General features: G+C 42.3%; 1 protein-coding gene across 2 annotated transcripts in view; it reads left to right on the plus strand.

Annotated features, from left to right (window-relative positions):
* Nucleotides 1–13,562, plus strand: part of PDE7B (phosphodiesterase 7B) — a 170,601-nt gene that overhangs the window by 148,082 nt on the left and 8,957 nt on the right. For both annotated transcript variants that reach the window (XM_066614863.1, XM_066614853.1), the window contains 4 exons: nucleotides 2,383–2,483; nucleotides 2,953–3,084; nucleotides 7,851–7,942; nucleotides 10,458–10,602. In XM_066614863.1, coding sequence (XP_066470960.1) covers nucleotides 2,383–2,483; nucleotides 2,953–3,084; nucleotides 7,851–7,942; nucleotides 10,458–10,602 — 470 coding nt within the window. The remainder of the gene's footprint in view (nucleotides 1–2,382; nucleotides 2,484–2,952; nucleotides 3,085–7,850; nucleotides 7,943–10,457; nucleotides 10,603–13,562) is intronic.

Below are 13,562 nucleotides of genomic sequence, written 5' to 3' on the forward strand. Positions count from 1 at the left end.
GGACGGCTCCCCCTTATTTAATTATTTAATTGCTTGATGACGTCACTTCTGGCCATGACATCACTTCCAATGGGTCCTGGACAAATTGTCATTCTAAAAAGTGGGTCCCAGTGCTAAAAGTTTGAGAACTGCTGCAATAAGTTGTTAGTAAGTTGACACGGGGTGTGTGTGTGAGTGAGAGAGAGAGAGAGAGAGAGAGAGAGAGACTACAAGTTTTCAAAATCACTAAAATCAGAATTTGGAGGAATAATACCATTATGTTATATATCAATCAATGAGTAATTTCATGCAGAATGCAATGAAACAATCCACATTGAAATATCTGTGTTCTAACCAAAAGTACAGCCAAAAAACCGGTGGGGGAGGGGCGATGGTACATCACCACGCCACCTGGGGCGTTGCCCTGCCCACTGCATGGGGTGACCTGCAGGCCTCCCACACCTGGTGACATGAATCCTAGTGATGCCACTGCTAATATTGCATTTGCATTGCTGGAACATCTGCTCAGTTGTGAGCTTTGTTTTAAATGAGTGCTTCTGCAGTGATTTTGAGAACTGGATCATGGTCCAGCATACTTATTCATTTTTCAGAACAGCTCTGCTATACTTATAAATATCTTTCTCAAGGAGGAAAATGTCTTACAGATTATTTAGTACACTCTTCTAAAGTGCTGGGTTAACATAAGAACATAAGAACAGCCCCACTGGATCAGGCCATAGGCCCATCTAGTCCAGCTTCCTGTATCTCACAGTGGCCCATGAAATGCCCCAGGGAGCACACCAGATAACAAGAGACCTCATCCTGGTGCCCTCCCTTGCATCTGGCATTCTGACATAGCCCATTTCTAAAATGGGTTAGTGTGACATTTCCCTTATCAGTCTTCAGTGGATTAAAATTGGACCACCACATAGCATGAACTGGCTACAGCAGCAGAATTGTAGAATTTTCACTTTTTATGCTGATGGGAGCAGAGAGAGCTATAAAATTCTCTGCCAGCCTTCCACATGAAATTTAACTATTCCAGCATGGTAAATTTCAAATAGTCTAGGGAGCATAAAAATACAAGAGTAAAAAAGTGATAATCTAAACGGAGAATGCCTGGACAGTATTTTCCTCAGTGCTGCATCTTTAGAATAATTTCAGGAAACCTGTTTTAGAAACTTGCTGAAGTTATACTGGGTTTGTAGCTAATGAACCTTCCAGTAAAGGAGGTATCTTGCAGTGGGTCATGTGGATTCATTTGTTGGGAACATGGGCATAGAAGTTTCCAGCACTTCCACTTTGCACTTATTTTACCCAAATAGAGTGTTCCTGGAGAAGTAGGAAGCTGGTTGAGTGGAAAAATGGTGCACTGGCATTGCACCTTGGAAGATGAGGAAAGTGTTCACATTGGTGTCACTGTGGCTGCTTTCTGCAGTGCAAATGAGCTGCAGTGAGTAGACATGTAGTCTACTGTTACCCTCAGTGGACCGTGTGGTTTCCTAACAAATGTGCTAAAAAAGTACCACCAAACCCTGTGCACGTATAGCCCCAGTCTAAGTCTGAGACAGGGCTCCATTATCTCATGCACAAAATAAGTCAAAAGAGCAACAAACTATATTTGAAGTTTGTTGTTTTAAAATACTGTAAATCAAATCTGTTGCTTTAAACCAGCATTTCTCAGCGTTTGTCCCCTGCTGTACTACTTTGCATCGCTCTCCTATTGCAGGTACCACTGGAAGTAACTGGCAATGATGTCATCGCCAGTTACTTCTGGATTGGGAGACCAGATGCAACACAGCAAACACCAGTAAGAGACTCAGAGCGGGTAGGTGGGCTTTTTTGAGCTTGTGGAAATTGCACACTGGAGCTCTTCCTCCTACTGCTGCTTGTCACATTGCATTGCTGGTCTTGCTGCAAGGTGGCGGGGATCTGCAGGTCCTGTGTGTATCACCTGACACCACCTCAAGTACCACTGGTGGTACAAGTACCACTGGATGAAAACACTGCTTTAAATGTATGGTAAAGTACTGTCTTTCTAATATCCACATAGGAATGCAACCTCAAATAATTATACTATAATAGATTTTTGCCTTTCCCCCCCCAATAGTTTTTTGTTTGTTTTTCTTCTGAATTGCTGCTTCACTTAAAAAGCAATAAAGAGGTGATTATATAAAGTAATCCTTTGAAGTCTGACAAACCTTTTGCGGTGTGTGGCTGTTTTTTCCCCCCAAGGGCAGTCACATAGTAGTTCCAAGCCATTTACATGAACTCACGCGTGCCAAATTCAGATGTGTTAACCCCAAATTCCAAAATGACCAAGAGTATTTTCAGTACAGATTCAAAGGCTGATCATGGTTTGGGAATGGGGGAAGCTAACTTTATCTTCACTTTTGTTTCCAGTTATGGTGCAAGAAGATTACCATAGCCAAAACCCATACCACAATGCTGTTCATGCTGCTGATGTCACACAAGCTATGCACTGCTACCTAATGGATCCCAAGGTACCGATCCTTTTTTTTTTTTTTTAATTTAGTGTGACAGATTAACTTTCCCATAGTGGATACTGAATCCATTCAACTGATACATGAAAAAATATCCAAGTCTGCACGCCTCATAAGATGGATAAGGACTGAGAAGAAGTTCCTGGACAAGGGGAAGCTATGGGACAAGAGAACCCAAGGAGGCTGAAGGAAAGGCAGAGACAGAGGACTGGGGCAAAAGGAGGCTCTTTAACATCCTCCATTTCCCCTTCTTTGTTGTGGCAAAAATTGAAATTGATAATTTGGAGTTATAATGGAAAAGACTTTATTTTCCTATTAAAATGGGCTTAATAAATGAGTGTTTTGTGTCATTACTATGTATTCACTTGAAAGCTGAACAGTTCCATAGACAGGAGTTGGCTTAACTGTGTTTACAGTAAATGATATCATGCATTCCATGTAATGCTATATTAAATTTTTCATGGTATAGCTTGCTAACTTCCTCACACCTCTGGATATTATGCTTGGATTACTGGCTGCTGCAGCACATGATGTAGACCATCCAGGAGTCAACCAACCATTTTTGATAAAAACCAAACACCATCTTGCAAGTTTATACCAGGTGAGAATGTCTTTGAGTGTGTGGAATATCATTTTGTTGACTTTGGGGAGCTGGGCTTTCCCATCTCAGGACCTGTTCATGTGCCCATATTGCAAGCTGCAGATTGTTTGCACCTCACTTCCCAATTACACTTTTCACATAACCAGCCCAGGTGTAGATTAGGCAGGGGGAATGCCAGCCTGCCATCTGTGCTTGTGCAAAATAATTTGGACTGTGCACACATTGGAAAGAAAGTACAATGACAAATGAGGTGGCTGGCTCCAAGCACTGTAGTCTTACAAAGTAGTTCTTACTGCATGACTCCACAGAGATGCAGAAAAAGCACAGGCTGTAGTCATGTCATGTCTTGGTTAACACGGTAGAGTAGGGTCCCAATCCTATCCAACTTTCCAGAGCTAATACAGTCTCAGTGCAGCCCTGAGATAAGGGAACAAACATTTCCTTACCTTGAAGAGGCCTCCATGACTGCCCCCCCCCCCACTGCAGGATGCAGTACACACCATGTTGGCATGGCTGCATCAGTGCTGGAAAGTTAGATTGGGTTCAACCCTTGGGCTGGGAAGACTGAGGTTCACATTCCTACTCAGCTGTGAAGTTCCTTAGATGACTACGGGCAAAATCCTAACTTTTGTTTAGGCCAGCGCAAGCCCTTTGCACCATCCCAGGAGGGTTGCAAACATCCCATAAAGCATGTTTGCACCTCCTTGGGAGCTGGTTGAGCTGGCACAGGGACATGCGCCAGCCCATGGAGGCTGCGTCCAGCATCCACACCAACTTGGGGAGGGAGGGTTATGTTGGCCAAGCTCGGCCAACGCAGGGGAGGGCGGGGAGGAGGTGGGAAGGAGGCAAGAAGGAGGCATTCCAGGGCAGGGGGAGGGAAGGCAGAGGGTGGTCCTGGGGGTAGGTGGGCAGAGAGCAGAAGGTGGGGCCCAGATCCAGCTGCTATGCCGGATCCCAACCCCATTCCCAAGCAGTGTGGAGCAGCTTGAAGCCACTTGATTCTCTTCAGATTTATGCCACCTTCTGAAATGGTGCAAGTCGAAGGAGACCCATTGGGGGCCATGGTGGCTTACCCAGGGGTAAGGGGAAGAATTTCCCCTTGCCCCCGGCTGAGCCACTTCTGGCCCCAAACTTGCGCTGGATACAGTGCAGGCCTCCTGGCTTGCCTGTTCCAGTGCAAGATAGGATTGCACTGAACGGATCAGTCATTGTGAGCCTTAACTACCTTACAGGTTGTTGTAAGGATAAAAGCAGGGGAAGGATCTACATGTGCTGCCCTGAGCTCCTTGGAGAAAAAGTGAGATGATGATGATAACAATAATGATTCCATATTTTTAAAAAAGTCCTTGTAGCTGCAAAAATATGTTTGAACATATACGGGAAAAGTTTCCAGAACCCTACAGAGCTCCTCTTTTCTCACGTCGATTAGCAAAACCAGAATATACAGTAGTGCAGAAAATATGCAAAATGTGCTTAAAATACATAATTTTAGACATTGCAGATAATTCAAAGTTGTCATTTTCTCACAGACTTTGGACTAGCTGCGAGCATCAGTAACATGAGAAATAACATAAGAACTTTTGTCAATTAATTGTCAATGAACTTTTGTATCTTAAGTGACTTTTAACCATGGACCAGGCCAGGGCTTTATTATAGTATTATATACTAGCTAGTACACCATCAAACAATGGCCATTGGAGTGATGCCAGCACAGGAAGAACCATTTGCCTTCGTGGAACCCATGTAGTTCCTTCTTACATTTGGCATCGCATGGGACTTGACTGCACAAAAGTGGCTCCTGGTACTGCAACAATTTATGGATCTCACTGGGCACTTAATAGAACAGTTGGCTTCAGTGGAGGGAAATCAATCCTGATTTTATACTTAAACTAGTTGAAAAGAATGCAGGATCCTGCCCCTCGTGTGTTTTTCCCATGTGTGGAATTCAATTCCATATGTGTTTATTCTCCTCAAAGTTGTCAGTTATGTAACAACCTAGACTTCTACCCTAAGATAAAGGAAAAGACAGGGCCATGAGAGCCAAGGCTATGACAGAGGGTTGCTGAGATGCCCTGTGACTAGTTTAGATTACTGTTCAGTTTTGACAAGCAACAGCCAGACAACCAGACATACTCAGCTGTGATTGGAGGCACTGCTCCAGACTCCTCTGAATGTCATGGTTTCTGGCTCAGGGCGGAGAGGAAAGTCAGAGAGTATTTCTCTGTTAAGGTTACTCTCTGACAACTATGCAGTCTTCACATATGCACCCCACCCCCAAACAAAACAAGCATACATTTGTTACAGGCAGAAGGTTACATGACAGGAATCTTTAGAAGTATATTTGCCAAACTTCTTTCAGAGGCTGTGCCTTTCTGCCAAGACATGCTCTACAATGTGTTGTGTATCTGCTCAACCTATTATGTTAACTTCAGAAGAAAAAAAATCAGTAGGGCATGGGATATCATCACATACAAAGAGACTGTAATAAACTGATTTGCAAATTATACCGTTTTTTAAAAAGAATCTACACTTTTCTGTATAACAGGGCAGAATTCAGACTAATGACTGCAATCGTAGGACCCGATCCTACCCAACTTTCCAGCACCGATGCAGCCCCAAGGTAAGGGAACAAATGTTCCCTTACCTTAAGGAGGCCTCTGTGACTGCCTCCCCAACACAGGAAGCAGTGCATACCCCATTGGCACAGCAGTATCAGGACTGGAAAATTGAATAGGATTGGGCCCTTATGCATGTAAGTAAACGTGCTTAGAATTGTACTGCAGGAATGTTACATAGAGGTGTGGAAGCATCGCTGAGACAACCATTATAAAACAGGCTGTAATATTTAGCTCTATATAGCATACTCAGCATGAGTAAGGGTGGTCTCAGATTTGTTTTGGTAGAACAGGTGAAAGATGATGACACTGTATGCAACATTCAAACTTCAGTAAGTTTCTGACCTCATAGAAGAACTCACTTATCTGTAAGCATAATTGAACTAAATGAGACCTCTGAATAAATATAAGTGTAATAGACACTGAAAACCAGCCCATATGCTACTATTTATTTATTTACAGCTTTTCTAAAAACCCAAAGCTGTGTAAAACATAAACACAGGGCGCAATTCTAACCCCTTATGTCAGTGCTTTCCAGCACTGTATGCAGCTTTGGGGTAAGGGAACAAACATTCCCTTACTTTGAGGAGGCTTCTGTGAGTGCTGGGGCTGGGGGCTGAGGGATCAGAATAGGCCCTCAGTTTGGCTGTACTTGTCGCAAGAGGCGACTAAACAGCCAGCGGGTAGATGGGACTCGTCAGCCTGGGAAGGCAGCTCATCTGAGAGAAGGAAAACTCTGATCCCAAACCTCCACTGCCTTGTGGCTACATCCAGTTATAGAAAAGGCTTCAGGAGTCAACCTCAAGGCAAAATCCGGAGCCAGAGTCCCTGAGGCAGTTCATGGCTGAACACAGTCACGTTCTGGCAACTCCTGCGACACCGCTGGAACCAACCGTATTGGCTTCTGCCTTTCCATTGGACCATTTCAGCGACATGGAGAGGGGGGATTTGCTGCATGGGTAACAGTCTATCCTCCATATCTACTTTACCCACTGGAGAGGACACTCTGTTCCAGAACCACCATTCAGAGTGCAATACCATAGTCTTCCGAGACTGAAGGATGCCAACAAAAAATTCTGTGAGTGTCACCCAATTGCAGGATGCAGCACATGTCCCATTGGCACCGCAATGCCAGTGCCAGAAAGCACTGACATAAGGGGTTAGGATTGCGCCCTCGATTGCATAAACACCATTACAAACATAAGAAGCAGATGTCCTTTTCATTAAAGGATTCCAAGACTTCTCAATCAATTTGCTCCCCAAAATGTCATTTGAAAGGTATTCCTGTGTTTAATACAAATTGGTCATTGACCTTAGAATTCCAAGCCTAGGTCTTCTAAGTCCCCCTTCATATTCCTAGACCAAGACTCTTCTGGCACACTGCCCACATGATCTGACCAGATCAGCCTTTTCCTGATACATGCATATCCTAAGGTTTGTGAAAATTCTGGTTGTGAATCAAACAGCAAGCAGCCATCAAGTCAAAGTGGTTGCTGCATGAATAACTTGAAAAGAAAATGTATTTTTTTCTAATACAGTCAATCACTTATGCATGATGGAGCTGTCTTTCCTGACCTGAGATTTCCAGATGGGAACAGCATGTACCAAATACTATAGTGTGCCTTCCAAAGTACAAAGGTCTGATTCAAACTTCCAATGTCACGAGGACAGCAGGGTAGCCTTAAACAACTACAACAGGGACCTTGGGATCATTTCTTCCACTATAAAAAAAGTCTTCTTATCTTGTGCAGACATTGCTTCTAACTTTCATAAACAATTAAAAATAGAAACATAAGCTTTTGCTTTCCTGTGCGTTGATATTACAAACTCTCCAGTAGAAATCAGTGGTAATCCTACTATTTGTGTTGTTAACACGAGAAACAACATACCAAAGTAATTTATGTCTGACAGCATTATGCTCATTGCCTTAGAGGGCACATCATGGTGTTAAAGCTAAGAAATCAGCTTGTCTCCCATTGCTTTGTTCTGACGGTTTGGTCAGAGGAAGTGTTTATCCATCAGCCCTTGGCATATGCAGTTTTCCATACTGTTAGGGATGCATACACAGAAATCTGCTTCCACATGTATACTGCCCCTAGCTTGATCCAAGTGAGAATGGGTCTTTATATATTTCTTTCTTTCCTTCTCCAGAATGTCTCTGTCTTAGAAAACCATCACTGGAGATCCACAGTAGGCATGCTTCGAGAATCAAGGCTCCTTGCACATCTGCCAAAGGAAGACAGGTAGACACCAGCTTCTGGGAAGTGGGCTAAGCTGATGTATCTACCAGTGTGGCTTTCTAAAGAAAAATTGAATTGGACAATTTTCTGATGCCAAAAATAGAGTGGTATCCAATTTCCTATACATACATTTTTTATTTTAATTTGAACTTCCCCCTGCTTTTTACAAGCTACTAGACCCGAGTAGACTCTTTTTACAAGCTACTAGACCCTAATGTGTGAGCTTTCATTTTTTCAGAAGGAGCAGCAGTAAGCCAACACTTCTAATTGGTTAAAGATAGTTAAAACAATGATGAGCAGGCTGCAGTATCATGTGGTGCCTCCCCATAGCCCCCAACTTCACCAGCCTTAACTGTGATTAAGCACTATGTCAGCACCAACCATCACCGCAATTGGTGGTAAGTGGTTTCACTTCATGGTTTCAAGTACTGATTAAAAAGGAACCTTAGTTATAGTGCTTAGGTAATATTTAGCAGTGGTAAAAAGGTAGAGGGAATTGATGCTCCAGAATGGGGGAAGTATTGAGGAGAGAGAGCATACAGTCCCAATGGCTCACTTCCAATTGTTTGTTTGTGACTGGGAGAATTGTCACTAGGCCAGCATGCCACTTCGTCTGAACAGACAATTCTAATGGCACAGCCTCATATTTTGATGGCCATATGATATCTTGGCATCCATGGTCTTTTCTTCAATTAATCCTGAATAATCCGCACCCTTTAGTTCCCAGCTCTTACACCCTAAAATAGGTTAGAGCATTATCATTCCACCTTTAAGAATGCATTCAATAAGTGAGGAAAGAATCCATCCTTTGATTGCTCTTTAAACATTCTGACAATAAGTAGGGCAGGGTGGTTAAAGGTTGGTCAGGGCTAACAAATCTGTGATAAGTGAGTATTTGGCTTTGAGCCTGCAAAGAATTTTTCCTTTGACCTGGCAGTCCCTAGCTAGGAAAAGACAAAACATCACCATCTGTTTTGTCCTGGCTACACCTGGGAAGGCATAGCAAACTTGTCAGAAATATTTTAATGAAGTACATGCACCCCTACGGACGCTTTGTTATGTTCTAGACACATCACAAGGAAGGCGGCTGTCAAAGAATAAGTTTTTAATTGCTGCCAAACTAAGTAGAATTAGTACAGATTGCCTCAAAAGAATGGGTTTTTTTCCTTAGTTCTCTCTTTCAAAAAATGAATCAGTGTTGTGTTTCACCAAGTGTGTACTGTGAAATTGTCAGACTTCTTACATCTAACCAGCTACAAATTTCAATTTATTTTTCGGTCCAGGCCAGTGTTTAACTTGGATAATAAAAACAAAGCAAAATGAGAGACTGAATAGGAAAAAAAGAAGGGAAAACCTAAAAATGTTTTGTTCCTATCCCCCAACTAGTGTTGTGTTTGGGGTATCACAACCAAAAGTGAGACTTTTAACACTCTAAGTCAGGGGTGCCCAAACCCCGGCCCTGGGGCCACTTGCGGCCCTTGTGGCCTCTCAATGCGGCCCTCAGGGAGCCCCGTCTCCAATGAGCCTCTGACCCTCCAGAGATTTATTAGAGCCCACACTGGCCCGATGCAACTGCTCTCAGCATGAGGGTGACTGACCTCTTGAGTGAGCTGTGGGATGAGGGCTCCCTCCAGTGCTTGTTGTTTCATGTCTGTGATGCAGCAGCGGCAGCAAAGGAAAGATCAGCCTTGCTTTGTACAAGGCTTTGTATAGGCCTTGAGCTATTGCAAGACCTTCATTCATTCATAGAAGTTCATCTTTAATATAGTCATTTATGTAAACTTAGGTAAATTTATTCAAATTTTAAATGTAAATTAATTCTTTTTTCCCCCCAGCCCCCGACACAGTGTCAGAGAGACGATGTGGCCCGCCTGCCAAAAACCCCTGCTCTAAGTGATAAAAGTACTACCTGCAGCTTTCTAGTTTAATGTATAATGAGGTTAACAGGAGCTGTGCATGTGTCATGTGACTGAAGTGAATGTTAGCTGTGATGGCTCCAGGTTGCGTGGGCCTATGTGGCAAAATTCCACACTGGGACCCTGAAGATGCACCTGGTGCTATTGCTGCCAAAGTAATGAGAGTTCCTGCATTGGCTTGACTGGGTATGCCCTTGGCTAGAGTTCATCCTGGCCAGTCTCTGAAACCAACCCTGAGCCTTCTCAGCTGTGGTGCCTGCCTGGTGTCTGCTTGCTCCCTAAGGATGTCTGCTTGACCCCAAGACTGAGAGCTTTCAGATGCCAGATGAAAACCTGGTTCTTCAGGAAGATCTTTAGTTCAGTGATTCTCTTCTTTAGGGCAAGAAGATTATCTTCTGTTTTCTTGTTTCTGCTGACTTAGTTTTTGTAGAACTGAACCTTAGCCATTTTGTTGATTTTTTCATTTTATTGTGCTTATTAAACACAATAAGATATTCTATTTTTGTTTACTTTGAGTTAGTTGTGTGCATGAAAAGTAGACCAATGTTTAAACAATAACCATTTTCTTCAGAAACAGCTCCATCGTTTTTTCTCAATTGCAGACATGATATTGAACAGCAGCTGGGTTCCTTGATCTTGGCAACAGACATCAACAGGCAAAATGAATTTTTGACCAGGTTGAAAACTCATCTCAAAAATCAGGATTTGAGGCTAGAGGATGCACCAGACAGGCATTTTATGCTTCAAGTAAGTGTATAGGTTTCCCCTTCTTTTTATAAAGTGAAATAGTCTTTTTTGTAAATAGTCTTTATTCTGGACATTTTTTTCATGTTACCATGGTTGTATATATTTAAATGCACAGCTTGCTTAGCAATTCTTGCCAAAGGTTGTATATAAGTAGGGGTGACTGAAACTGATCCGCTGCCACCACCAGTGTGCAATGGGGGAGCAGTCGCACTGGAAGAGGAGATAGCCCCCCCCCCAAGCTTGAGAAGAGAATGGGAAAGGTGGTGGGGCACCCTTGCTAGTTTGCCACCTCCTACAACCCACCACTCAAAGCAGCTGTTTAACTGTTACCCTGTCCATGCCTGATCTCGTCTGATCTTGGAAGCTAAGCAGGGTCAGGCCTGGTTAGTACTTGGATGGGAGACCGCCTGGGAACACCAGGTGCTGTAGGCTTATACCATAGTCTTTCGAGACTGAAGGTTGCCAACCATGTTGCCTTTACGGCTTGGCCGTGCCTGTATATGGGGAAGGAAGCAATGCCACCTATCTCCAACTTGTAGAATGTTGAGGAAAAAGGAATTTCTTCATCATGCAGTTTCAATAAAGCTTCCGGCTATAGGATAAACAAAAGAGCATGTGTAGAGTTTTTCATTATTATTAACAATGTTTATATACCAGTTTTCATTACCCTGACCCAGTATTTATATACCACTTTTCATTACCCTGTCTCACCAAGCTACTCGATTGGAGTGAGGTCCTGAGGCTGTGGACCAGACTTGCTGCATGTTCAGCCCAGCTTCTGAGTAATTCAAACAAGCCTTTGTTTTCCTTCCATCTATAAAAGTCACAAAAATAACCAGTATGAATGAAAAGCAACAGCACCACTATTAGCACATTACTGGGTAGTTACAGGAATGGGGTGAGGCTGATGAGAAATAATGTTGGCTCTGGTTTTGACCACACATGATTGAGGTTCGGACATCTTAGGGAGCCTAAGATGTGGGCTGCAGAAAAAGATCAAACACATTACAAATAAGTTATACTATCTCTGTCTCCAAACTGCTATGCCACTTCCTAGCCTTAGTGTTTTTCTCACCTCTGATTTCCATCCTGTTTGATTTTCTATTACTTCTCCTCCTATCTGGGATTCATCCAGTGTAACGTTTTGCATGGAGCTTGCTTTCCAAAGGAAAAATGCAGGAAACCAGGCACCACAGGAACAAAAAGGAGATCCTGTTGATGTGAGTTATAATTGCCCATGTACTGTTTCCTCATATAGAAGCTGATGACAGCAAATTAATAAACAGAAGGAATTAATGCCTGTATTAGTGTCTTTCTGTACTGCTGTGTCAGATTCTGATTTTCTAAACTGGATGCTGTTACCATAAGGTGGATCTTGAGTGCAGATAATATGAAAGAATTTCAAATAAATCTAGACTACTGGATAGAAAGTACAAAGGGGACTGCCATAATACCACTTTCAGTAGAGCATTTTTCCCTCCATCGAGAAAATACTAGTACACGAATGAAAAATGATGCACAGACTTTTTCCTATAAAATCCATATAAAGTAAACTTTTGGGTTCTGGCTGACTGCAGTTAAACTGCTCATATGAGTGGGGACAAAAGCAGAGATGAGAAAGTTGAGATGAAACCCTCTCTTTCTTCCAAAGAAATACAAAGCTTTTCTTTTTCTTTTTTTAAGTTTTCAAAATAAATTTTCGTGCTCTCTGTATGTTGGTTTCTATTATGAAACAGCCTCTGGTATTTGCAATTTTTGGATGCTTTATAGTGGAAGCTTCCTATACTATACTATAAGCTTTATAGTAAAAGTTTATACGATTACAGCAGCAGAGATGCTAGAGGATAGTTGGTACACTGCAAGCTGCTATTCTTCTTCATCAACTCAAGGTAGTCACTTGGGAAAGCAATCTTCAGTCCTGCTAACTCTTCACGCAAGCACACTGTGAGCTGTTGCCCAAACAGAAGCCATTTTCATCATGCAGTACATTTTGAGCCATATAATACTTTATATGCATGTGCAGTGTTTATGTTAACCATGAAAGGGATACAGATAAATTAGTGTCACATGATTTATGCAATCAGTACAACTACTCTGGTGACTACTCTGGTTCTAAGATTCTCCCTTTTAGCTAGGCTCACTAACTTTTCTGGTAGTGCTTCTGTGTCCTTAACAGTTGCCTGCCATACAAAAAGAAGCTTTCCCAATCAGTGTTTTCCGTGCCAGGAGGAGCATCACATTTGAAATTTCTGTCTTTCAGGGTTCTTTGAAAAGGCAGAGGACCCTTGCTAGAAAAGAAGCTGGCAAATTTACTTTCAGTTCAGGGAATATTTTCCATGATTTTTGGCCAAACTAGGCAAAATGTTAGACACATAGTCATCTTCTCTCTCTCTCTCTCTCTCTCTCTCTCTGTGTGTGTGTATTGGTGACATTGGCAGTACCTATATCCTATGTGCCCAAGCTGGGCTCAGCATATCTCCTTGGACCCCCCCCCCGTTGAAAAAAGTATTAAGATCAAATCAAATCTTTATTACAGTCACAGACCAGCATAAAACAAAAACAATGCTGCACTACATAATCAGCTGCATTAACTACATAAGCTCCAGACAGATTAAAACTATAGCTTATATCCTAAAATTGGGATAAAATCAGAGTTAAAATTAAAATTAGAAATAAAAACAAGCTATCATAAGCCAAATAGGCTAAAATAGACTAAAACTACATTTTGTATTCTAAAGTTGGGATATTAGGATCATAGTAAGTGCCAAATGGGAGTTTATTTGTATCAGTGTGAAGATTTAAAAGTGAAAACAAAGATGCTAATTTGCGTGAGAAGGCCAAGAAATAGTAATTATGAACCATTAAATGGGAAGAATTTACATCTGGCAGATTTTTTGTTTTTCCTGGTTTTGAAAAAAAATCACATTTGTAGAAGATGGCCTTGCCAAGATCGTCTTCTT

The sequence above is a fragment of the Tiliqua scincoides genome, chromosome 1, assembly GCF_035046505.1.
Source record: "Tiliqua scincoides isolate rTilSci1 chromosome 1, rTilSci1.hap2, whole genome shotgun sequence".
Taxonomy (NCBI): Eukaryota; Metazoa; Chordata; class Lepidosauria; order Squamata; family Scincidae; genus Tiliqua; species Tiliqua scincoides.